The 27,691-nt window shown below is 34.3% G+C and overlaps 1 protein-coding gene across 1 annotated transcript; it reads right to left on the bottom strand.

Moving 5' to 3' along the window:
- Positions 1-3,417: 3,417 nt before the first annotated feature.
- LOC149791790 (uncharacterized) lies at positions 3,418-18,357 on the bottom strand. The gene is made up of 8 exons (XM_089969267.1): positions 18,250-18,357; positions 16,453-16,635; positions 13,087-13,173; positions 12,266-12,442; positions 11,340-11,453; positions 10,347-10,439; positions 9,124-9,268; positions 3,418-4,104 (listed from the first exon to the last, which is right to left on the bottom strand). Exons 1-8 carry the CDS (start codon positions 18,317-18,319, stop codon positions 3,681-3,683), a joined length of 1,293 nt encoding a protein of 430 aa, XP_089825393.1. The 5' UTR covers positions 18,320-18,357; the 3' UTR covers positions 3,418-3,680.
- Between the last annotated feature and the right edge of the window lie 9,334 nt (positions 18,358-27,691).

The raw sequence follows: 27,691 nt of genomic DNA, 5'->3' as shown, positions 1-27,691 counted from the left end.
CTTTATTGAGAAAAAACAGAGCCTTCCATTTCTATATTTAAAACCGCGTCCATGGTACAGCATGTTTCTCAAGCAATAGTAAAGTAGATTCTGCCCTCAGAGCAAGTTTGATAATATTTATTGATTTAGGTCGGGATTGAAGACTTATAATTTTGATCGCAATGTTTTAAAGCATTTTCAAAACGACGAAAATACGCATATAGATCACAACCACAGTTGCTGCCATTCTAAAAGTTGTTGAAGCGTGACTCAAATTTAAGCACTATGATAGCTTATTGACCAGTTTGTTCCTAATTTTAACACGAGAAATTCTTGTGAATTACGATATAAGAGGGTGAAAGAGAGATGAGGTTGAGGAACTGAGTCATTGATTAGCCTCTTTTTCTATTAAGGACTCCAATATGTACGAACCTGTAAAAGTAGGCCCATATTTTCACGATCTTTATTGAAGTTTAATATAGTCCTGGAATAGTCATATACACGATGTAACAGCAAAATGTGTATGTATGTATGTATGTGTGTATGTATGTATGTATGTATGTATGTATGTATGTATGTATGTATGTATGTATGTATGTATGTATGTATGTATGTATGTATGTATGTACTTTCTCAGTGCACTGAGTAATATTCAAATTCAAGTTCTATGTACCCGACCTTTAATACAGCTCACCGCTTTCGCAGGATGTACTGTAATTGAGACAACAATAAATGATAATATTTGTTAAATTTACACGTAATCAGCCCAGTCAATCAAATAACATGTACTTGTTGTACGTGTTTAATTCATCTTGTTTTATCGCGTGCATAAGCGATGGGCATAGATGTGTAAATTTTTAATGTGCAGAGATTTTCATAGAAAAATGTTTCTAATGTTTTCACTGGCAGACATATCCAAATTTAATGACATACGAAACCCATAAACCCAGATTCGTTCTCAAGTGATTCTAATGAAATTTGTGTTGATATCAAAATCTGTTATGATTCAGATTAGAAGTTGATATTGAATAATGTTTAAACGTGATTCATATTTCACAATTTCATTGTTAGCAGTTTGTGCATTACTTTTACAGAATCAGCATTTTTCGGGAGTTGAAGTTCATATGAGTTATAATTTCTCTCTGATTCGAGTACAGTCCCTATCCAGGGATAAAAACTGGTCAACATTGAACAGCTTCGACCCATATCTGCAGTCGAATTTGGCTGGAGACACCTTACTTCTTAATGCAAATCTTTCATCTCTTAATATGGAGGTTTGGCTGTGGCCATAGAGCTCATTACTTTACAAAAGCTTCCAGAGTACACAGATCACTCCGGCATGATGTGTCCGATAATATAGAAACGTGCAAATAGTACGTGTCACCATGAAACTTCAAAGCTATGTTCTTCACCTTTTTGCAGACAAATTATCGATTGGTATACGCCAGTAGGATTGGAAAGTTTCGTACGGTATGTGAAATCAGCCCTTACGACTTCTTTTTGAGACAAAGTCCAAAGAATTAATTGGAGGACATGATAATGGAATATTGAGATAAAACACAACACATACACTTTGCTTTCCGTTATTGTACAATTGTATGTCGTTATGGGCCATAACTCTGAACTTCCACAACTACAGTCGATTGGCAGGGTCCACCATGCAACAACATATCTATGCCTACGCTCTTGGTAGTCCCGCAGAGAGAATAGTAATCAATATGTCGTACGGATATTTACTTATATTACTTGTTTAGTGGTTCAATTATCTGTGTGTGTGTGTGTGTGTGTGTGTGCAAAAACCTGACTGCATAGTTTCCACAATTAAAACTAGTACATATTTTTCATTCCCCGTTCCTGAAAGCAACAATTGTAAACAATATTATTGACACCAAAATCGGTTAAAGGATTATGAATATCTGGCATAAACAAAATACATCCTTTACTGCTGCAAGGGTATTAAACACAGTCATGCAATATCCATTTGTGAATTGCTATTTATTCAGTATGTCAAGCTGTTGCACTGATATGTGGTTAATGTTTCTACATACAAATACATTTACACGAGATGATAACGATGATCTGAATAGCGTCATAATCCATAATACGTTAAGTAAGCCATTTTTGTCCACAACAGGTGTGGCAAGTCGGATGACTTTTAGTAAAGGTTTTATTTTAAGTGTATCTTACACAGCACCATCACCCACTATGTGAGCGCCTCTGCAGGCTAAAAGTCTAACCAAATAGTTCCATACAGAAGAGTCATTTACTATATCTGCTGTGATGACTTGCTCTTTTAATTCTGTTTTATGCCTTTATTGCAATTTGAACTAAGGAAACGTCATTGTAAATATGTTTTAACATAAACTTTGCACACAATTAAATTGAAAATGCTTATTGGAACACTTCTGTTGATAAACCTTCAGTTCCCGAGGTAAGTAATCCCTACACGACGTCCGCAAACATATTATGTCGTTTTGAAAACGGCGAATATTGCAGATGTTCTCCAATGTGAATGCACTTGTGTGCAATCTTGACCTAAAAAACATGCGTCGCTGCATACAACGTTGTACCCATACCTACCCTGTGTGTGTGTGTGTGTGTGTACGTTGTGTTACAAAATGTTTGCCTTTTAGGACAAAGTTCGGCTGCAATGCAAAAGGCATAAATGGCCTTTGTATATAGGTGACCTCTGAAGGAAGTCATTGCTCTCAAGTTTCCATTATGACAAAATTAGGGATTATGAACCGAACAGCATTATCGTTAGCATTATCATTGGTAGTATTATCATCATGATTATTTCACATGTATTATTATTATTATTATTATTATTATTATTGTTATTATTTTGTAGTAGAAGTAGTACTTGACAACCAAGTTACATGATTTAGTCCAGCTATTTAGCAAAAGGAAAAATAAAAAAATTGAATAAAATAAGTTCCACAAAAGGATACTGTATTCTCACTCCTTTTGCTTTTTACTTGCCAATGACAAGAGGTATTATCAAATTTTCTGTAGAGAAATAACAGTGTGTTAATTTACTTGCATATGACTCTGCAAATTTAAATATATAACAATTACATTAACGACACCGTATTACATATATATATATATATATATATATATATATATATATATATATATATATATATATATATATATATATATATATATATATATATTTGGTGGTTTAATTCGCAAAACCGTAAGTTCTTTTTACATTTTTCAACTGTATTCTAAGGAACTAAATTATTTGTTAATTTTACACAGAGAATTTTTTATTATTATGTATGTTAGGTGATTTTAATGTGTCCCCGACTGAAAATAATCTGCAAACCATCTTGACAACACTCACATACCCAACAGAGGAATGAACCAAGTCGGGGATATAATATACACACACACAGACGCACTCCATAATAAAATAATATAATGCCAGTCTTTCTCAGATAGTTTTATTGAGAAGATCTGAATATTTTGTACACATAAGTAGTAGGCAGATAATGTTTCTTAGGATTTTTAAAGTTACGGATATATTCAGAATCAGATATTATCGTATTGACATTCCAATATCGACCCGGTTGAAGCTCTCGTAAAGATTTGTGTTCTCTGTGTCCAAAACAATCGTGCTGTCTCTTTCATTATTATGCATCGACATGTATTTTTGAGGGTCAAGAGTTTCTCTAGCGGGAAACAAGCTTTTCTCATTTTTTGCTGGACTTTGCTTCATTGCAAAGAGCGGCATGCTTTGCCAATAGCTCGTGTCCTTGGATATGAAAGCGTGTTGTGGAATTGTTAGTGTTAATGGGATTTTCGTACAACCCAAGTTGCGGATCGATATAATCGTAACGCTCGTTACAAAGAGGGGCATGCTTTCTCAATAGTGCGTGTCCTTGAATATGACAGCGAGATGTAGAATTGTTAGCGGCAATAGGATTCTCATACAACCCAAGTTGCGGATCGAAATTATCGTAACGGTCGTCATCACTGACGTCTCTTGGATTATTCCCTTGACCTTCTGTGCTGTCCTCGATCTTGTAGCCGTTACAAGGCGTCGATTTGCTCTCTGATTCATTATTCCACCGCAGAAAATGGTCTCGGGGTAGCGTTTCTCGATCTTGTTTTCGCCTGAAAGAGTGAACAGAGAAATGAATTTGCTGCTCCAAAATATTGCAATTTTTGAAAAGATCTTAAAAGATAACTACGGCGAAACGTTTCAGTGGTGTATTTTCCATATATCATGTAATGTTATGAATGTACATTAAGCCAAGCCTAGGTTCTAGGCTTCATAACTTTTCGATCCTTTCTAAATTTCTAAAACCAAACTTTAAAATGTGATTTCTGGGAAATCATAAATTATCTAATTACTTAGTATTTCTTTTCTACATTACCGTAAGCGTAATCTTTGCTGTCAAAAGTCATTTGCAAAAATATACAACTTTTATAACATTTTGGTTCTTATAGTACCAGGAACATATAGTTGAACACTTAAATATAAAAACGGCAAGGTAGTCCAAACTACATATAACAGGACACGACAACCGCTCTGGTGGCCTAGTGGTTAGAGCTTCCGCCTTGGATGCGGGAGGTCGTGGGTTTGATCCCCGGCCGAATCATACCAAAGACTTACAAAATTATTACTAACAGCTCGCTTGGCGCTCAGCATTAAGAGGTTAGTGTTAGGACTGGTAGGCCTGGTTTCAGGATGATGTGACTGGGTGGGACATCATGCTACATGTCTGCGGCATGATGCCCCAGAGCTAGACATCATTAGAAACTGCTACACTGCAGACATCGTAGCTATATGACCGAGACATTGTTAAGCTACGTTAAAAATCCAAATCACACACACACACACACACACACACACACACACACACCTATAACAGGACAATAACTTTTTACTACTTCATCCTTTATTGGGTACGTTCATCACATTGGAAATCTATAAAAATGTAAACCCTACTTTGTTGATGGATGTTTGTTATTGCCTCGAGTTAATATTTTACGAATTGCGTATGCAGTCGAATTAGATGCTAGCGCTATTATTATATGCACATGGTACCACTAGGGGTATTTGAAGAGGTCTTAATATTATTGATAGCATTTTGTTTCTTTAAATCCAACACCAATCATTAAGAAAAAATGATGCTCTAAATAATTATATAAAGCGATATGTGAAGCACATTTGATATCTGCTGATCTAATAATTATATAAAGCGATATGTGAAGCACACTTGATATCTGCTGATGTATGCTTGTGACAATGAGAGACTATAAGGAATTTTAATCTTTACTAAACGCATAACCTGTTCACTCTGTCAATCGAGGTAAGCATGATCATGCAATTGAACTGTGGATTGAGTTGTAAATTGCAACATGAGATACTGTGAATAATGCAAAAATTTAGTCATTATAACTTTGAAAATAACCCTACCTTCATTTCTCACTTTCTTTAGCAATATGATCAAATTGGTAATCACGCTGCATGAAGGACTTTATACATTTATATGTTTGTTCTCTCTACCTTAATTTGCAACAAGCATATAAGGTAAACGTAAAAATGACTTGCATAGTTGTCGCGAAATAGTCTGCACTCTCTTTCAGGTAATCTTTACACCAATATAATACATCAAGAATACAAATTCCCGAAACATAATAATTTAGAAAATTAAAATCTTTAAAAGAATTAAAATCATTTAACAAGATTTATAATGATTTGTGTAATGCCACGTCATTTGTACTGTATGTGACTGAATTACAAAACATGAAGGTATGAACCATAATGATTTAAATGGAGATAGCATTATTCCTTGTGTTTCGATTGACATATATGAGACAGAACAGCGATAGTGAAAGCATATTGTTTAAAAAAATGCAAAACTGCCAGCGAAAACCCAAGTAACATAAAACAGGAAAGAGGTGGCATTGTTTGAAATTGTCAATGTTATTACCCAGGAGATTGTGTAAAATAACACAGGAAAGAGCTGGGGTCATTCGAAACTGCCATCATTATTGTTCTTTTGTGTAACATTCATTATCATATAGTCCACTTCTTTTCTTTCTCTTAATGACCTAAATATTAACAATCAAACACTCCAGTTAAACTGCATTTGTTGTAATTAATTGTTTTAAGTAAGAAAACAATCGATTACAAAACATACATGACGATTGTATGTGTTCTTTTTAGCAGGTGATTCAATAAAATGTTTCTTTTTAAGTCTCATCAACCAGGCACTTAGTGCGATATAGGCAATGTTAACTTCCATTAGAAAAGCTACCAATAAGGTGTGAAAAACCTTTAAAGGTTATGTGATATTCTTGTATCACTATCTAAAATTTATTCATATTATCAACTGATATAAATTTACGTTATAATTTCTTTTTAATTCTAAGATAATGACATGGGAAAGAGATTGTTGTTGATACTGCACTGGGGCATTGTTATAGGTTTTCTTGATTTGGTAGCATACTTTTTTGTTAACATTTGAACAGTTATTTTTATGCTCAATTGGTTATAGTAGAATTTTTATTTCTAGTGATATTGTAAAATTCAATTGGGAGATGAGGTTTCTGTTGTCATTCCTTTCCTTTTAGACGTTACGAACTTATTCTTGTTCATGTAAATAGTGAGAGAAACATTGTATTGCAAAGCAAAAGGCAAATGCGAATATTAAAGGAGCATTCCAAATAAAGGTGGAAGTAGCTTAATTAATGTATTACCCTGTACATACTATGGGAGTAAATTCATACATCCAAATGATAAAATCTGGGCATATATTCATAGCACCCTTTTCAACCTACCCTTGCACAAAGATAGCCAATAGTAATTCCTTCTGACATAGTGATGCAAGCAATTAATACAAAGCAATCATGTGTTCAAGAACTACAAGAAACAGGGACATTAGTATATGATTTCAACGAACAGATTCAAGGTGAAAATATTTCATCTGCGGCGCAAAGCTTGTTCAGTTATGGGAAAGAAGAAGAATTAAGAGGCTTTGTGTAAGATTTAATGGTTGTTTAGTCAAACATATGAAACGCCGAAACCTATGACAGCAGAAGGTAGTGGAAACAACTTTATATGGAGTATATTTACAGTCGTAACTTGCAACTGTAATTTAGATAGCATAAACTGTTGGAAAGTGTAGAAAGTTTAGGAGATTGCATAGTTGAAGATTTAGCAGATCCAGAGCATAGCTTTACAACGTGATGCAAGTGACGTAATGAGTAAGAGATAACTTACGATTATGTAAGAGTTTAAATGGTTGTTTAAATAGAGAGGTGCAAAAATTATGACAGTTATTACAGTTATCTGCATGATTCCGAAAACTCACGAACTATTGCTCTGTCTGTGACAAATTTAGCATAAGGTAGTTTTTCCTAAATCTAATCCCGTTCCTCTGTCTTTTGCACATACACTTGCTTCACGTGTTTCTATTCCTGCTACATTTGCTTCATGCTAATCTTTTTTAAACATTAAAAACGATTTAAAATATTACTAATCATTTGTGCTTCGAGCAGTCAAACAAAAACTCAGCATTCTCTGGAATTCATGACATCGTTACATCCTCATCTTTGAAAGGCGATGGACAGCTTGATTTGTTTATAAATCGACACTTTTTTTCACAGTTGGTCATGCCATTTTACTTGAATGATTAGTTGAGTTGTTGTTTGCAGATTTTATTAAAAATTTGGAAATTTGAAAAATAAACATAATGCATAAAATTGTAATTTATAAAATATTTTAAAATTTGAAATGTTTATTTTTAAATCTGCTTTTGTGGATAATAGCATGAATAAAACATTTTCCGTTCGAGATCTTTGTCTTTAACATGATGTTCAGCTGCATTTGCCATGGTGTTGTTGTCCACACAGTTTTACCCAAGTCGTCGTCTTGTGTATGTCTTTGACGACTTCTTACAGGCAGTGTATAATTTGTTGGAATTATATTTTGTTTCCAACGTCCTTTGTTTATAGCAGTGTTAAATCATAGTTTGAAACAATCCCTTGATTTATGAAATTAATTTTTACAGAACAATACTACTCATTTTTATAACTATTTCACAAGGCAGCAATGAAAATGTATCATCATCGTTTGGTCTAACTTCTGAATCAGAAATATTTTGCTGAAATCTTGTGGTGACATTTTAATCTAAATCATAACGTTGCTTACCTAACTAAAGTTTTGGAGTAACATTTGGATCAACTTTTAACATTTTACAAGAGACTGTTTTATTGATGTTCTAAATTTGTAATTAGGAATATGTTGCTAAAGTCTTCTCGTGATGTTTTCATCCGAATCAATACGTTACTTACCTAAACTATAACATTTTGAACAATTTTGGACAATTTTGAATAATTACGAGAGACTGTGTTACTGATGTTTTTTGTGTTTGATGACTTCATACAAAAACATGTTTGGGTGGTTAAATTTAACATTGTATTCCAATGCGAATTGCAGAAGAAAGAAACCCCAATGTATTGCTTCGAATGTTAATTCGCTACAATATATTTCTAAAAATTTGTAATTTTCCGTCATTTTACTAAAACAGGTCCTTAATCGCCAATTTACGTAATTTGTTTCCTCATTAGCCGCATCTGATGCTAATTTGCAATGATTATTATTAAAAATATCTGTTTTATTTGTTACGTTTATGCATCTCCAATTATGAGGAGGAGAAATACTATTACTAATTATGTTAAAATATGTATATCTGTTATCTAACCATTCGAAGTAATTGCTTGTTCAGCGTGATTAGGTCTTTACCATACATATCAGAGCGTGTGTGGTGCTTATTATAAGCATGTGTATTCTTTCATTGTCACTGTAATAAATGAACCGACATGTCATTCACATATATGCGTATTTTTACCTCTTAATCATTTCCATTCGTAACCACAATGACGTCAGTTAGATACCAAATGCACGAGAGAGATATGTGGGGTTGTGGTTTACTATTTTACCGTACTGATTTTGAATGTTATATTATGACGAGGCATGTAAAACAGATATAGTCACAAGTTCAATCCATTAACAGCTGTGCCTGTGAAGCACTTAAGAGAGAGAGAGAGAGAGAGAGAGAGAGAGAGAGAGAGAGAATAAGACAGACAGACGGACAGAGAGACGGTGACAGAAAGACATACTTTGCATCAAAACGACGTGACTTGTATATACTATTTTTCGCAATGCTTTTAGTCAAACGTTTTTTCCGGTACTGCACGATGGCGACGATCGATAGGGCAAAGGGTAAGACCCATAAGGTCGAGTATAATACGATGAATATCAAACCTGAAATGCAGAAATAGAAGTTTGCAAACATTTAGTACATGTAACATATAATACAAAATATCAGATCTCACAGACCTTACTTTACTTGCAGATGTACTTGACTCCAATCATGCGGTTATGTTCATATAACTTCGATCATGTACATGTAACATACATTTATATAACATTCATATAATCATTTGCAAACGTGTTAGCTGTTGTTCTTCAGCATTTTTGCAGGACACATCCAGTTTAGCTCGTTTCAGAATTTGAAAACCTGCAAATCTCAATATCTCAGCCTTTGCGACAACGGAAAACCTCCTTCAAAGTATTACTATGGATTAATATATTATCAATTTGTCCATTTGCCGAAGTTTCCTTCGCCAATAATAACTGAAACATCTCTATCGTTTCTCCCCGACAACTTGATATATATGCCGTCTGTAGATGCATCGCATTCATGTGTAAGTTATATGATTCAAATAGCTTCAATATGACGATACATGAATTATATTCAATTTGAGTTTATTTTCCACTGGCTGAATGACGTGAAATGTTGCTAGCGAAAGACACATGTGTGGCCAACTTAAGTTCAAAAGAGCATGTCCCGTGACGTATGCCTGCTGGATCTCCACGTAACACAGACGTATGACTGTAATCATCTTCAATAATCTTAACAATGTAGTGTATTTTATGCATATCGCACAATCTCTTTATGTACGCATATCTGCAGGTGACGATTCAGGCTATTGTCCTTTGAGCAAAAAAAAAAAAGCAACACGTTTATTGAGTAAATTGTTATAGCACGGTAAATGTATTTTAGAACTCTCATTTATATTTCGACAGTTAAATGATGTATATTTATGAAATAATGTAAAATAGCAGTGTTTTCTCTTATACATATGCCCTTTCTTCAGAACAGTAAACGTGAGCCAAGTGAGTCGAGAATGTACATGAACTAAATGGATTTGTAATAGTTGTTGTTTTCGTTCACAAGAACTTGTAAAATCTAAGGTGAAATAAATTCACGGACATGATGTAAACGGAATATTTTATGTTGTACGAATTTTAACTGCCCATTGAAGTGTCATTTACGTACGATCAGCTTGCGGCTGGTTAGAAGCCTTCAAATCAGCGAGCCGATGCATCATTTCATCTCTGGTTGTTAATGCAAATGCAGTATGGAGGCCACCTGCAAGGGAAGAAAATATAACCGTTTTAGGCTAAAGTGAGTTAACCTATTTTCCTTTTCGCTTTTCCTGCAAGAATCCAACTCGTATTTAGTAGTATTTATGTCTATACCTATGAAAAATGAAAAAACTACGTTAGGTGTTTGCAATATTACATCATCCATGTTAGATATGTGTGTGTCTGTGTTTTGTTTCTCTCCTTAAAACGTCAAGGAAAAACGTGGTTAGAAGCTATTCCAGACTTCGAGTCACCAAGTCTCGGCACCATTTCACCTCTGGTTGCCAATGTTAATGAGGTATTGATACCGGCTGCAAAGGTGGAAAATATATCTTGTGTTTAACACAAATGTGTTAATGTTTTTTTTTATTTTAAATTTGATGTAAGAAACCAACTCATATTAGGTGGTATGGATGTCTGTGCCATGTTTCATCATCCAAGGTTCCAAAGTTGTATGTGTATATGTGTCTGTGTGTATGTGTGTATGTGTGTGCGTGCGTGTTTATCTTCAGATTGAAACCCCAAGAATATTGACCAGTCTCTGAAGGGAGTATTAGATAAAACACAATAGATGTTATTGGTTACTGCCGGATACATACCTTTGTTGGGAATTTCGGCTTTTTCCTGGCATGCTCACAAGAAGGTAATGAATGTAAATTGTCACTTGTCAAGAAAGTATTACATACGTAGTGGCAAACTCTATCTAGCAATTCATCTTTGAAGAGAATACTATAGTATCATGTCTTGAATGTGCGCCTTTGTGATTTATGTTTTGACTTATTCATTTTGGTTTCCAGTAATCGCTGTGTCACTAGTATTCAGTATTTCCACGGTACTCCCTTATAATTCCTAAATCAAACAATATTTTGAAAACATTAAATCTTATTTAAAATATTAAACTTACTCTTATCACATATAACTGTATGATTTTCATCACATGACGTGGTACCGAATTCAAAACTGTCATGGTCCATCTTCACTATACCGATACAAATCTGTGTCACCGTCTGTCCATGACCTGCACAAGATACGGCAAAAATGTTTGTAGAATATCTGAGATGACTTTCTAGGTCCTAAGACACTTAATATCATCTATGCGACAGAGAAATATTTTTTTTATTCTTCTTTATTTTTATATACCGTATGCTGGCATTCTCAGTAATGTGTAATATGAATTCGTCTATTGAAATAAACGCGAGGACCTAATTGTGTATTTAGTCAACGCATCGGAACTCTGCATACAATGAGATAACTTAAACACATGTTCATCTTGTTATACATGACTTATTATAAATGACTTATTATACATGATTCAACTGACACTGATAATAGTTGTATGAGCCACGTTATGCAGTGGATACTGGCTACAGCTGAATGAATCACATAAATCAGTGGATACTGGATACAGCTCAATGAATCACGTTATTCATTGGACACTTGATATAACTGCATGAATCACGTTATTCATTTGATGCTGGAAATAACTGTATGAAGCACGTTATTCATTGGACACTGGCTATAATTGTATTGATAATGCACCTTATCGTCTACAAAAATCACCCAAGAGTGAATATTTAAAACATAAAATATTACTCATAAAATTAATATTGATCTGAGACAGATAAGGTGTTATGGAAGTAATACTACCATATGAAGACTGAATATCTATCTATCTATCTATCTATCTATCTATCTATCTCTCTCTCTCTATGTATAAATGTGTATATATATATATATATATATATATATATATATATATATATATATATATATATATATATATATTCACGCGGATGAAATTTGTATATGTCATTTGGACTAAAAGCCTACTCAAACTGTTGATGATACTGGTATCATTGAAATCCTTGATCCAGTGTGTCCTGTTTACTGGAATTATCATTGGTATTATAAAGGTTGCCACTCCCTGCATGGACGCACTGGACTTGAGACATTCATTTTCGGCATCAGCGTACGGTAGCGTATCCTCATTGTTCTCGAACTGTCCATCTGGTCGAAATTAATAAAATGTTGATACATTTCCGACGATAAAAACAGGATCCAGATCATAATTTTACCATTTATGTCATCCCCAATATTAGCCAATCAGTTGCTTCTATTCGTTCATTCGACTTTGTGATTGACTCGGTATTTGCTCTTGCACATCATATTACTTTGAGAGTATATGCAACCATTAAATTACTCTGTCATTGGTTTGGAAACATTAATCATTTCATAGTGCAAAAGGATCGTTCCTAAATGTTTCGTATATTTATTTCAAATCAAATGTAAATTACTAGAATTTAGGATCGTGGCGATGAACGCCTGAAAAGATTTAACATACCTAATGTTTTCACCGACACAAACCGGATGTGATCCATATTAAAGGTTCCGGATCAAGTATTTTTCTTCTTATTTGTAGTTATATTGTTACATAAAGTTACAAGGTTAACAATTCAAAGAATCAGAAAGATTTTTTTCTTCAAATCATTTGTTAACTTTTGTGATGACAAATGCACTCATGATTCACGAAAAAGTGCATAATAATGAGTTATTCATGTATCATTTTACTGTAGTTCATAATCAGTTAGGTTTTAATCGACAATACAAGAAAGAAAAACAAGTATTATTATTGCTGAATTCAAGGTTGTTACCTTTGTTGCAAATGTAAGTAAGGTTTTCGTTTGTGTCCTCTCTCCTCACTGTGACATATCTGCATATTTTTTTCGTCTCGTTAGCGTCTGTTTTGTATTAAAAAAATACAAAATGAGGCAGCCAGAACTGCGACTGGTGCAACATTCTAGAAAGAAGTACAATTCACTTTAATTCTACGTTTGTTTTGCTCTGTTTCATTTATTTATTTATTTTTGTACCTTCCCTGTCTGTACTCCCAAAATATTCTAATCTAGAGCTACACAATTATGAAATAAAATATGTTTAAACTAAAATCTATCAGAAACAAACACATTATTAGCAAACAAGTTGTGTTAAGAAAACTTGGTTTAGAACGTTCTGTCTTTAAAACTTTTAATCCCTCTTAAATATACGCACATCATAAAGAAATGATTCTGGAAAATTACATGCAATCAATATGGTGGATTTGCCAAGATTTCCATAATTTACAATATTACCCTTCTTTTTAAAAAAGGCATCAAAGTCGTAATGACAGAAAAACGTATGTCCGGAAATCTGGTACGACAATGAAATATATTGCTAATCACTTTGCGTAGAAAATTTAAATTTTTAATTTAAAACACTTATATTGCTATTGAAAATGAATATTTCAGACGTGACAGTATTTGCACTTGTAATCCTCCAAGGTCGGTACGATACCGTGATGCTAAATTATTTATCTGTTAGATTTTCATCATAAAAAAATATTCAGTGCAAACATGTTTTTGGGGTAGGTAAACGGAAATAATATGAATAATTGCTTTATTTGTTTATTGTTCTTTTATTTTAACCATTTTCGGTATTTCAGGTGGTTGGCCTACAAATACAAAGTGCGAAAATGTTGTGTACTTTTTACTTCTTGAAACAAAACGTTTTACGAGATCTGTGATTTGTTTATTTGCACCAGAATCAAGTTTTCCCAGTTTTGTTTTGTGAAAAAGACAGTATCATCTATAATCCCCCTAAGCCAAAAAAAAAATTATGAAAATATGGACAGTGAAAAACTTTTCGTAGTAGACGGAACCTCTAAGTCACTAATCTGATACGTGTGCACATTCCGAATGATTGTTTAATTTGTCTATGAAAAAGATTCAGTCTGGTGAACTTGAAGTTTGTATGACATTAAAAACTGCGGATGAAAAACAATAGATTGCAAAAGGAGACAAAGGCTTTATTCTTGGGTGATTTTATGTAAAACAAGCTTATGGCGTTACGCTACAGACATCTAATGTGACATATTTGCAGACTGTTTCCATGTCGACATGAATACATTGACAAAGGAAAAATGTTTCTTGAAAATGTCAATAATACGCTGTTAATTGTTCAGTTTAAAAATAAAACAATAAAATTTTTATGAATAATTATGCAGAAATAAATAAAAATATAATGTCAACATACACACTACAGACATGCCACAGTTCAGTCTTATAATACATTACATGACATACGGATGATGCAAGGGCTTTCAATATGGTAGATAATTATTTTAACACAATTCTGAATTGCATACAAATGTTTTATACACCTTTCCAGTTTAGTTCTAAATTATGTATATGGTGGATATTTTAAAAATAAAGTAAAATTCATTTTGAGTAAATTAAAAATATCACGAACGCATAATCTACCAAATCTCTTTTTCCACAATTTCATCCTATAGTTAATGTACTCCTCAGACATGTCGTTTATGATAGAGTAACTTTATATATAAAGAACATATTGGATACCAAATATATTTCAAAAATTAAATCTCTTTTGAAACTTTTGTTAGAGCCAGCAATTTTTTAAATTCATTTTTCAGTGCTAAGTTGTAAAAGCTATGCGGTGTTTACAGGGTGTAAAAACCATGTGATCACCTACACCTTGATGTAACTAGACATCATAACATCCCAGTCTGACATCACATACTCGCTGATGTACAAGACCTTACCGATTCCTAGTCTGAGTAGATGATTATTTATATGATTTGGCAAAGCCAGCCTACCCATATTCACCAGGTGCTGTCAGCAGTTGATATAATGCATTTGGCTTTAAAGGACCATCAATGTTTACAACCAAAATTTGTTATGTGTATGTGTGTGATTTGGATTTTTAAAGTAGCTTTAACAATTTTTCAGTCATATCACTACGATGTCTGCAGTTTGACAGTTTATAGTGATGACTAGCACTGGGGCATCATGCCGCAGACATGTAGCATGATGCCCCACCCGGTCGCATTATCCTGACACCAGGCCGACCAGTCCTAACACAAACCTCTTAATGCTGAGAGCCAAGCGAGGTAGCTGTTAGTACTATTTTTGTAAGTCTTTGGTATGACTCGGCCGGGGATCGAACCCACGACCTCCCGCATCCGAGGCGTACGCTCTAACCACTAGGCCACCGGAGCGGAAAAACTTGGTATAAATGATTGTATAAAACATGGTATACGTGGTATACGTGATCGTATGAAACACGGTATACACGATCATATAAAACATGGTATACGTGATCGTATAATTCACTGACGAAAGAGAGGAACGTTTGAAAAATGTTTGTTTAAAAGCTATATTTATACAATAAAATATTTGTATACAATTTAAAGTTTTAATGTAATGAATATACTCACATCCATTATTTCAAATGTATTTAAATAATGCTGATTTACAAAAGTACGATTAAAAACAAACAGCAATATTTTAAAATCAGAACATTTACATATTGCCTGCACATGCTTCAGCAGTGCAGTTTTATTTCCTTTCCTAGGTTAGATAAAATTAATTTCTATTTTAATGTGGTTGAAAATAATAACTACATATTAAAATAAATTCAGCAATGTCCTTACTGTAGCATAACATTTCATCGTTTTTTATGTGCTCCGTTGTCTTAAACTATTATTTATGCTTGAGTCAGATTTCCTTTTATTCCGCAATTTTAGTTTTCATGAAATTTAATTATTTTGTTCAGAGGTTATTTTACTGTCAGCAGTTCTGAGAAATGTCATCGGCATACGTTATAACAAATATGTGGATTGTGTTTGGCTTAATTTGTATGCCTTACAACTATTAATTTTGAACAAATATAAATGTGAAGGTACAAAGAGATTACAAATATATTGATTTAACATACAACCTTATCGAGTACTAAGAGAGCACTGTATGTATTCTGCCACATTATTCTCCTTTAGCTTCAGTAACTACAATTTTGCGACGTTTAGCTTGATCCATGAATAGATGTTGAATGATCTAGGATCTATACCTTGGGAATACAGTGTGACGGACAGACGAGGAAACAAACGGAACAAGTGTATACAAATCCCACCAATTTTTGCTAGGTAGGGTATGACAAAAATACAAAAACAATGTTTAGCTTACTTTTTTCATAGCAGAAAGTGTATTCCTTTCCATCAATCCAGGCGAATTCTCCAACACGCATCTTTCCAAGAGTGCGTGCAGCTCGCATGCCGGGAAGAATGGCGTATGACATGTTGGTACAAGTTTCTCGTGCTGTTATCCATGACAGTTGGTCAGATAATCGGGTGAACAATGTTTCGTTTCCTTCGTGAAAGAGGTACATTAAGATCCAATCAGAAGTTAAAAATCGTATGTCATAATACAGAATAAAATCCGTTAGATTTGATAAGACATTCGAAAGTTCATATCACGTTGTTTACTCATGCGAGAATTCGTATGTACCGTCTGATGCACGTGAAGTGCACACACAGGAAAGGTAATCCGTATTAATGTTACAGACTTTTCTGATTTGGCTTAAAAAAAGGTAAAAAGTTCAATGGTCTGTTAATTTGTATAACCAATGGTTTGTGGATTTGGATTTTTAACGTAGCTTTAACAATTTGTAAGTCACATCGCTACGATGTCTGCAGTATGACAGTTTATAGTGATGTCTAGCACTGGGGTATCATGCCGCAGACATGTAGCATGATGTCCCACCCAGTCACATAATCTTCACACCAGGCCGACCAATCCTAACACTAACCTCTTACTGCTGAGCGCCAAGCGAGGCAGCTGTTAAAACCAGCCAGTTTCGTGCCACCAATGTGGTCGGTAACTAACGGTATACTAATATATGCATTGCATTAAGGTTATTTTAGTACTGCGCAGTTTGCACTTATTTGAAATATTTAAAAGAGAGTTTGTAACTCTCTTATTTAAAGTCAATATGAAACACAAATAATACCATGGTATATGAATTTTTACTGCGATTATTTATATTCTTCCTTTCTAAAACACTATCCACCCCCACCCCACTCATATCACGCTGGTATTATATTGTTAAAAATTGGACTATGTAGGAAATGCCAATGAAACAAGTTTCTTTTAAAGGTGGTATTTTGTGAATAAACCGAAGATTTAACTTTTATTTTATAATACATAATTATGTAAATAACATACATACATACATACATACATACATACATACATACATACATACATACATACGTACGTACATACATACATACATACATACATACATACATACATACATACATACATACATACATACATAGAGATCTTGCTTACCAGTTGTTGTTTCGGAATACACACTAGCCAGTTGAAACTGAAGGAAAACTGTGAATACTGCAATCAACATTGTAGCTTCAACAGCATATCAAACTCCCAGACATATAAAGTGGATATATTACCTAAGAAACCTTACAATACCTTCCAGCATTTGCTTAAAGCAAATAACATGATAAGATGACATGACAGATATGACAATGCACGAAACAAATGTCATGATATCCTTTCAACCTGAAACCTGTCTACATTTGCCCATTAAATGATTGTGATGTGGTCGGTAGGTTGTATTAATGTTCTCTATCGCTTGGAGTGTTTGTTACATATTCAGCATTATGAAACACAAATAATACCATGGTATATGAATTTTTACTGCGATTATTTGTATTCTTCCTTTCTAAAACACTATCCACCCCCACCCCACTCATATCACGCTGGTATTATATTGTTAAAAATTGGACTATGTAGGAAATGCCAATGAAACAAGGTTCTTTTAATAGTGATATTTTGTGAATAAACCGAAGATTCAACTTTTATTTTATAATACATAATTATGTAAATAACATACATACATACATACATACATACATACATACATACATACATACATACATACATACAGATCTTGCTTACCAGTTGTTGTTTCGGAATGCACGCTAGCCAGTTGAAACTGAAGGAAAACTGTGAGTACTGAAATCAACATTGTAGCTTCAACAACTACAAACTCAAACTCCCAGACATATAAAGTGGATATATTACATAAGAAATCTGATAATACCTTCCAGCATATGCTTAAAGCAAATAAGATGATAAGATGACACGACAGATATGACAATGCAAGAAACAAATGTCATGATATCCTTTCAACCCGAAACCTTTCTACATTTGCCGATTAAATAATCGTGCTGTGGTCGGTAGACTGTATTAATGTTCTCTATCACTGTGAATGTTTGATACATATTCAGCACAACTCATTATGGATCAAATACGGACAGCTGTAGGTTGATAGGAAATTATATTGTAAATGATGAAATCTTGAAATTATGTACTTCTAAAAGTGGAATCTAATAGTAATAATGCTCGCTGCTCTGTCGACAACTTAATTATTTTCCTTTATCACTTCTAAACCTCTTGTACTAGGCAACAAACTCAGTAAAAAAAAGTCTATAAGCTGTGTAACACCTTTAGAGCAAGGTTTCTTTTAGAAAACAACCTTTCTGAGTGAGATTACAATTGGTTGTTTGTAAGCTGTGATTTCCCCATAGGGTTCCTCTGCAAACGTACATAAAAGATCAATAACAGTTATCACGAGGGCACTTAGGAAATGGGAATTGTAATACACCACTACAGAACAAATTTGATTTCATTTTATGATCCATTATACATTCGGTGTAAAAATTAGGCCTGGCGGGCTGACCAGAATTTGCGCGTAGGTGCAACAAAGGCCCCTTCATTGGCTGTAGCACAAATTTCTCATTTCAATAATAAAGGAGGTCACACAGGCGCCCCCCATTACATCTATATATATATATATATATACATATATATATATATATATATATATATATATATATATATATATATATATATATATATATATATATATATATATATATATATATATATATATATATATATATATATTCTTAAATTTTCGACATAGACTTGTTTGCTGTTACTTTCATTCTTTGGAATTATGTTTCGCCGAGAGTGATTTAGTCAGCAGAGTCTTAGACTAAGCTGCAATTTTCTTTTCTGCTATTCTAATATTTTGAATTCATGAAATATAATTCATATAGAGGCGTAATGTTCATCAGTGTTGTCATGTACTTGTTCTTATCACCATGCCAACAGGAAACCGAATCACATATTTATTATGCATGCAAGAAGGAAATCCAAGTTATTTAGTATCGCCGAGATATATTTCTTCAAAGCCTACATATGTTTATCAATTTCATTATTGTTGCTGTAAGGATGCCCCTCTCCCATTTCAGTCATCGCATTATTTATTTTGTTTTTTATGCTCGTTCAATTGAAGTAAAAAACGTATTATATATTTAATACCTATTTATGCAATTATTATTATTATTATTATTATTATTATTATTATTATTATTATTATTATTGTCATTAGTAGTAGTAGTAGTAGTAGCTGTTGTTGTTGTTGTTGTAATAGAAAATATGCATAGGCTTCTGCTGCTAAATATTAAAACAGATTTATTTTGGCAAAGACGCCAAAGTCATTATTAATCGTTATACCTATCCTATGGAAAAATGGTAACATCTTGGTCTTCCTCCATTTCCTAAGGTTAGACACTGTAATCTTCACGGCCATTTCTTGAGGTTGGACATTGTAATCCTCACGGCCGTTTCTTGAGGTTGGACATTGTAATCCTCACGGCCACATTGTAATCCTCATGGCCATTTCTTTAGGTTAGACACTGTAATCCTCACGGTCATTTCGTGAGGTTGGACATTGTAATCCTCACGGCCATTTCTTGAGGTTAGACACTGTAATCCTGAAGGCCATTTCTTGAGGTTAGACACTGCAATCCTCACGGCTATTTCTTGAGGTTAGACACTAATCCTCACGGCCCTTGGTCTGTTTAGTGCTACGGCCCATGTTGGACCACATTCATTTCACCTCAAAAATCAAACTAACTGCTCAACATGTCTTTCTGTATGTCTTGCTGATAAGGATAGCATCAAGATACAATGCTAAACGCACAAAGACATCTCCGGTAGCCCAGGTGGTTAAAGCGTCCGCCTCGGATGCAAGAGGTCGCGGGTTCGAATCCCCGCCGAGTCATACCAAAGACTTATTAAAAAATGGTATTAGTAGCTCCCTCGATTGGCGCTCAGCATTAAGAGGTTAGTGTTAAGACTGGTCGGCCAGGTGTCAGTATATATTATGACTGTGTGGGACATGATGCCAGACGTCTGCGGCAGGATTCCTCAGTGCTGGACAGCACTATCAACTGCCACACTGCAGACATCGTAGTGATATGACTGAGAAATTGTTAAAGGTACATTACAAGTCAAAATCACACACACACCATACATACATTATGGGATGCTGACAAGAGGTTCTGTTAATATCAGGGTGAACCAATGAACTGCTGGCAATGAACTAACTTGCTTTAGAACTGTCCATCGATCCAGATTCTATGCAAAATTCTCATGCATGTAATGAAGCAACAACTGCAGCCACTTTTGTAATAATGACGCCTAAGACGGAGTAACTGTTGCTGAAAGTCCACGCAGAGAGAGAGAGAGAGAGAGAGAGAGAGAGAACACAATTTATACTGAACAAGATCGAGAAAGTTGTACTCGTTGGAATTAATCAAAAGCAACAGGTGATTTGAAACTTAGTAAATGCGGCGTAGTAAAGTCTTTATTCGTCATAAATATAGAATAACGATGCCCAATGAAGCAGAATTACGGCCTTGTATTTCTTATAAGATATGGGTGTTGTTAGCTTTCAAATAAATACCTTCTATAGCACAAACGGAAAAAAGCCACAACGACGAATAATCATTCAGTTCTCCTCATTTAAACATTTGTTCCACATGTAGTTTTATCAAGAAATATATATCTGAGAGAAACACTTCATAATGAATTAAAGGCAACTCCCAAATCTATAATCTATTCATGTGGAACAGTAGATGGCTATTGTTCAAACATTTAAAAGCTTCATAGAATGCTTTATTTACTCTACATTCAGAACGTCTGTCATTCCATAAACTATTAAAAAATATGTAATCTAATACATATCGTTTGGCAAGTGTCTACCTGTGACATAGTATCTTAGAGAAATTAATACTTGCATATCGAAATGGAGAATTGTGACAATATTTCTTGGATGCTTCGGCGTGAAAGGTGAAACAATATGTGTGCGCGTTTGCATATGTATATATATGTTTGCATGTATACGTGTGTATATAAAATTTTCTTTATGGTATGTGAACTGGAACTAAACACATATTCTGTAAATCAGCTAGCTTTGGAAAGCGTCACCAAGAGGTTAAGGGGTTGCTCTGACGGAGAACATAGAGAAGGAGTTACAGTGAGGAGAGTTTTAATAAAACTACAACTCTTCGAAAGAAGATTCCTTAAGAAATATAAAACCACGAAAACCAAAAAAACGTCTTACTCCCCTCCCCACCTAAACCCCAATTTACAACAGATCACCCCAAAGCACTGGCAATATATCGAATCCTCCGAACATCTGAAGAGATATATCAAGAAGTTCCTATGGTTGCGTACGGTGGACTTAAAGCTCTGAAGGACCATCTGGTGCGTGCCAAAGTAGCATCCAACAAAAGCACAGATTCAGACACAAACCGCTGCAAAATCAAGTCTTCCTAATGTGCACAAAAACTCAGAAACTAAATCGTTCAGAAATTCGACGACAGGGGTTAGCATCATGATCAATCAGAAACTAGCGAGTCAAACTAGAAGGGAAATCAGTCTTCTAGCAAGTAAAATCTTTGCAACTCTTCATGTTTGGGAAACTGTTGATTCAAAAAAGCAAATGAATAACCACTAGAACGTCATTCGCAACAAAATCTATGCGAAACTCATCCACCGCGACAACTCGAGTATGGATTCATTCGAGTCCATCGAGAAACTACTAATTAAATCTAAGCTCAGGTGGACGGATATAGAACGCATACGAAAGAGGCAATATTGGACGCCACAAGGGAACAAGGGAAAACTGACAGTTAGCTCGGCTTAAATAAAAAGTCTAACTGGCATCAGTTTTATCAAATGGTACACATTTTTTTAATAATATTTCCTCAAATAACTGCTTAGATTTATTATTATTATTATTATTATTATTATTATTATTGCTATTATTATTATTATTATCATTATTATTATTATTATTAGTGGTAGTAGTAGTAGTATATCTCGCAGCACCATTCTCTTAAATCATTTACTTTAGTACCTCCATGCATAATTTTACCAGAATATAATTTCTGTTGTAAATTTTATACATGGCGATGATTATTCGGCACGCATGGTTTCTGTCCTTTATCCCCAAGCTGAAATTAGCTCCTAACACTTAGCTTAACTGTGAGATAAGCACGGTAATCCTTTCTTTGATTTCTGTTATGCAACTTTGTTGGGATGACGACAGTCTAAAATAGACATTTAGATTACCCATTTAAAGACCGCTTTTCTTCCTTCCATCTGTTTATATCATGTTGGAAGATTTCCTCCTTGTCATCCAAACATGTGAGAGACAAAAATATCCCTTTACTTTTGTGCTTTATGTTTGTTTTGTGGATGTAAACTGTTTATTCCCCTTACAAAGAGCTTCATTAGCTTAAAATGTTGACACACACACACACACACACACACACACACACACACATATATATATATATATATATATATATATATATATATATATATATATATATATATATATATATATATATATATATATATATATGCACGCAAATAATACTGTCATACAGCTCTATCTCTCTCTCTCTCTCTGTCTCCTTAGCTTATTTTCTTTCAGCTGACAGTGACACAACCTAATTGTTTTTACAGAATTCACACATTTAATTTGTCTTTTCAAACACGTTTAAAAATTGTAATAAAAGTTAAACTAACCTGAAGTCAATAAACATACTAAAAACAACCGAACTAATTGTTCTCCGTGATACGAATGGTACTTTATGCTCTGTTTTGGAATATCTTTATGCTGATTGTCTTCAAATTTCACGAGTACGTATCTACGGATATACCCCTCTGCCTGTTCCAACCCCATTAACCCAAACCATCAAGCTCCATTAAAATTTTGCGAGAAAAACTACTCATTTAATAGAGTATTTTCTTTTATTGAAATAGTTAAAATGATACGTTTGAAACGCTCAATATACAGGTGCATCTTGGGGCTTTGCAATCAAGGGCCCCATGCCAAGGGTTCCTACTCCGCAGATTTCTGATCCACCTCTTACTGACAAACCCACCTACTCCCCGAAAAAAAATGTGGATCTGAGTCTGGTCTGAACTTCTATCTTCTGTAATATAAAGTGCCTATTATACCCAAGATATTGGACTATTCGATCATATACATTCAGCTTCCTTACTCATTGTCTGATTCACATATGGATTTATGAGTTTTTCTATATAATTCGTCATTTTCTTCTGAGCATGGCACAAATTACAACAAAAGGGTTTTTGAGTCACATTTTGCTATTGGAACATTGTCAACTTTTGTTTAGTTTCGTCTCTATATTTGTTTAATTTCTTTACTGCTCTCTCTATTACGCAACAAAATACGAAGATACGAAAAACGGACATTACTGACGTCATTCTCATCATGTACGTCACGTTTTGACGGATGATGTATGACATTGCTGAAGAGTTTAAAGACAAATCACATTGTATCTGCGCATCCTAACATACTGGTTTCATGGCAGTCTTTTTAATCTTTGCCATAGCCTTGATTATTTTTCAGTGTTTGTATAACTACCTATTTGTCAATATTTTTTACCCTAATTGCATTAAATAAAGGATCTGCTTGAATAAAATAAATATTCTAAGCTGCTAGGAGAGAGATAGGTACTGACGGACATGTAGACGGACAAATGTACAAATTTGAGACTGGAAGATGAATGCATAAAATTTGGAGCTTATAATGCTTGTTATATTACTGAAAACGTTTCTTTCAATACACAATTTATGTGAGTAACGTAACAATATCTTGCCTGTTCACTTGAAAGGACACTACTACTACTACTACTGCTACTACCACTACTGATACAAGTGAGTTGTGGAGTCAAATTAAAATAAAATTTCTACTTTGTATTATAGGCTCAGATAAATTATCAATGACATGATTCAATGTAAGCGTTATGGAATAGAAACAAATAATATTCACTTCCAAAGGCTTTTGGTCTGTACTGAAAACAATACAGATATAGAATTGTCAAATATTCCCGACAATACATGTAAAAATGAACAAATCAAAACAAAAGATTCGTGATTTACGGAAATCCGTGAGTTGGTGATTCGCGTATTTAAAAAGGAACAAACTTAAAAAGAAAACAAATCACGGAAATAATTTGAAAATTTAATAATTATGATTCGATCTAATGGGAGATATTCGTTTGCGTCACAAATGACGGTCGATTTCCTTGTTTTTCTGCGATGTTTCTCTTAAAACATGCAAAGGTTCTTATTCATTTTAATCAATTTTATTTGCATGTCACTATACCGTGCTTTTCAGAAAACTTCCAAGAAAATGTATCGCATTTACTGTGTGTCCGTCTCATAGTCAAAAATCTTCAGAAGGTAATCTGGATTGGTCGTGTAGACATTATACAACAATCCATTTTTTTGCGCTGAAACAAACGTGGTTAGAAACGCTTTAAATTGGGAAAAGAAAACGTAAAAAAGGGAAGCAAAGACTAGCCTTGGCGAATCGTGTTCTGTGCTTGTCGTGGTTAAACTGTTAGCTGCCGAATGACAGCTAAAACAGCTGATTCAAATTAGGCCAGATAGGGTTATGCAAACTGTGTCATTTGGCAAGAAACCGTTTATACCACGTTAAACGGAGAAGAAAAAGAGGAAATCTCTTTCACTTGCCGTCTTTGTATAGTGTTGCCTTTGATTCCAGTGTAATTACACATTTCAGTGTATTTCTACTCTCGTCTTCAAAACCCTCTATGAAAGAATACCCTCTCAGCATCCTAGAAATTACGCAAATCGATTTTAGAGAATAAAAATATAATCATCCTTGCAATCGTCTAGTTCCCAAGTGCTGTAATATTGACAAAGTTAAAAGAAAACATGTTTGTTTATGTATCTTTCCTTATGAAACCATAAAACGATTAACGCTGCCAGTTGCTCTTTGCAAATTTTGCATGCGATAGTTTCTTTTTGTATGCCTTTATTGACAAAAACAGAGCCTTCCATTTCTATATTTAAAACCGCGTCCATGGTACAGCATGTTTCTCAAGCAATAGTAAAGTAGATTCTGCCCTCAGAGAAAGTTTGATAACATTTAATGATTTAGGTCGAGATTGCAGACTTATGATTTTGATCGTAATGTTTTAAAGTATTTTCAAAACGACGACAATACGCGTTTAGATCACAACCACAGTTGCTGCCGTTCTACAAGTTGTTAAAGCGTGACTCAAATTTAAGCACCATGATAGTTATTGAACAGTTCGTTCCTAATTTTAACACGACAAATGCTTGTAAATTACGATATAAGAGAGTGAAAGAGAGAGGGGGTTGGGGAACTGAGTCTTTGCTTAGCCTCTATTCTATTAAGGACTCCAATATGTACGAAACTGTAAAAGTAGGCCCATACTGTCACAATCTTTATTGAAGTTTAATATAGTCCTGGAATAGTCATATACATGATGTAACAGCAAAATATGTATGTATGTATGTATGTATGTACTTTCTCAGTGCACTTAGTAATATTCAAATTGAAGTTCTATGTACCTGACCTTTAATACAGATCATCGCTTTCGCAGGATGTACTGTAATTGAGACAACAATAAATGATAATATTTGTTAAATTTACACGTAATCAGCCCAGTCAATCAAGTAACATGCACTTGTTGTACGTGTTTATTTCATCTTGTTTGAACGCGTGCACAAGCGATGGGCATAGATGTGTAAATTTTTAATGTGCAGAGATTTTCATAGGAAAATGTTTCAAATGTTTTCACTGGCAGACATATCCAAATGCAATGACATACGAAACCCATAAACCCAGATTTGTACTCAAGTGATTCTAATGAAATTTGTGTTGATATCAACATCTGTTATGATTCATATTAGAAGTTGATATTGAATAAGGTTTAAATGTGATTCATATGTCACAAATTCATTTCCAGCAGTTTGTTTTTTACCTTTACAGAATCAGCATTTTTCGGGAGTTGAAGTTCATATCAGTTATAATTTCTCTCTGATTCGAGGACAGTCCCTATCCAACGATAGAAACTAGTCGGCATTGAGCAGCTTCGGCCCATATCTGCAGTCGAATTTGGCTGCAGACACCATACTTCTTAATGCAAATCTTTCATCTCGTAAATGGAGGTTTGGCTGTGGCCATAGAGCTCATTACAAAAGCTTTCAGAGTACACAGATCGCTCAGGCATGCAGTGTCCGATAATATAGAAACGTGCAAATAGTACGTGTCCCCAAGAAACTTCAAAGCTATGTTCTTCACCTTTTCGCAGACAAATTATCGATTGGTATACGCCAGTAGGATTGGAAAGTTTCGTATGGTATGTGAAATCAGCCCTTACGACTTCTTTTTGAGACAAAGTCCAAAGAATTAATAGGAGGATATGATAATGAAATATTGAGATAAAACGCAACACATACACTTTGCTTTCCGTTATTGTACAATTGTATGTCGTTATGGGTCATAACTCTGAACTTCCACAACTACAGTCGATCTGCATGGTCCACCATGGAACAACATATATATGCCTACGCTCTTGCTAGTCCCGCATGGAGCATATTAATCACACTATCGCACAGATCCTTCACCTATATTGCTTGTTTAGTGGTTCAATTATATGTGTGTGTGTGCAAAACCTGATTGTATAGTTTCCACAGTTAAAACTAGTACATGTTTTTCATCCCCGTTCCTGAAAGCAACAATTGTAAACAATATTATTGACACCAAAATCGGTTAAAGGATTATGACCATCTGGCATAAACAAAATACATCCATTACTGCTGCAAGGGTATTAAACACAGTCATGCAATATCCATTTGTGAATTGCTATTTATTCAGTATGTCAAGCTGTTGCACTGATATGTGGTTAAGGTTAAGATTTCTACATACAAATACATTTACACGAGATGATAACGATGATCTGAATAGCGTCATAATCCATAATACGTTAAGTAATCCATTTGTGTCCACAATAAGTGTGGCAAGTGGGATGACTTTTAGGAAAGGTTTTATTTTAAGTGTATCTTACACAGCACCATCACCCGCTATGTGAGCGCCTCTGCAGCCTAAAAGTCTAGCCAAATAGTTCCGTAGAGAAGAGTCATTTACTATATCTGCTGTGATGACTTG

Source organism: Sinohyriopsis cumingii, chromosome 9 (assembly GCF_028554795.1).
Source record: "Sinohyriopsis cumingii isolate HCF-2022 chromosome 9, ASM2855479v2, whole genome shotgun sequence".
Lineage (NCBI taxonomy): Eukaryota > Metazoa > Mollusca > Bivalvia > Unionida > Unionidae > Sinohyriopsis > Sinohyriopsis cumingii.
Note: the sequence above shows the minus strand (reverse complement) of the source record. Positions and strands in the feature narration are given on the sequence as shown.

Coding starts and splice junctions, on each gene's coding strand:
- LOC149791790 (XM_089969267.1), bottom strand. CDS start 18,319: ATGTTGATTTCAGTACTCACAGTTTTCCTTCAGTTTCAACTGGCTAGC. Junction 16,636..18,249: donor GCATTCCGAAACAACAACTG/GTAAGCAAGATC, acceptor TCTTTCACGAAG/GAAACGAAACATTGTTCACC. Junction 4,105..9,123: donor TCACGTCGTTTTGATGCAAA/GTATGTCTTTCT, acceptor TCACTCTTTCAG/GCGAAAACAAGATCGAGAAA.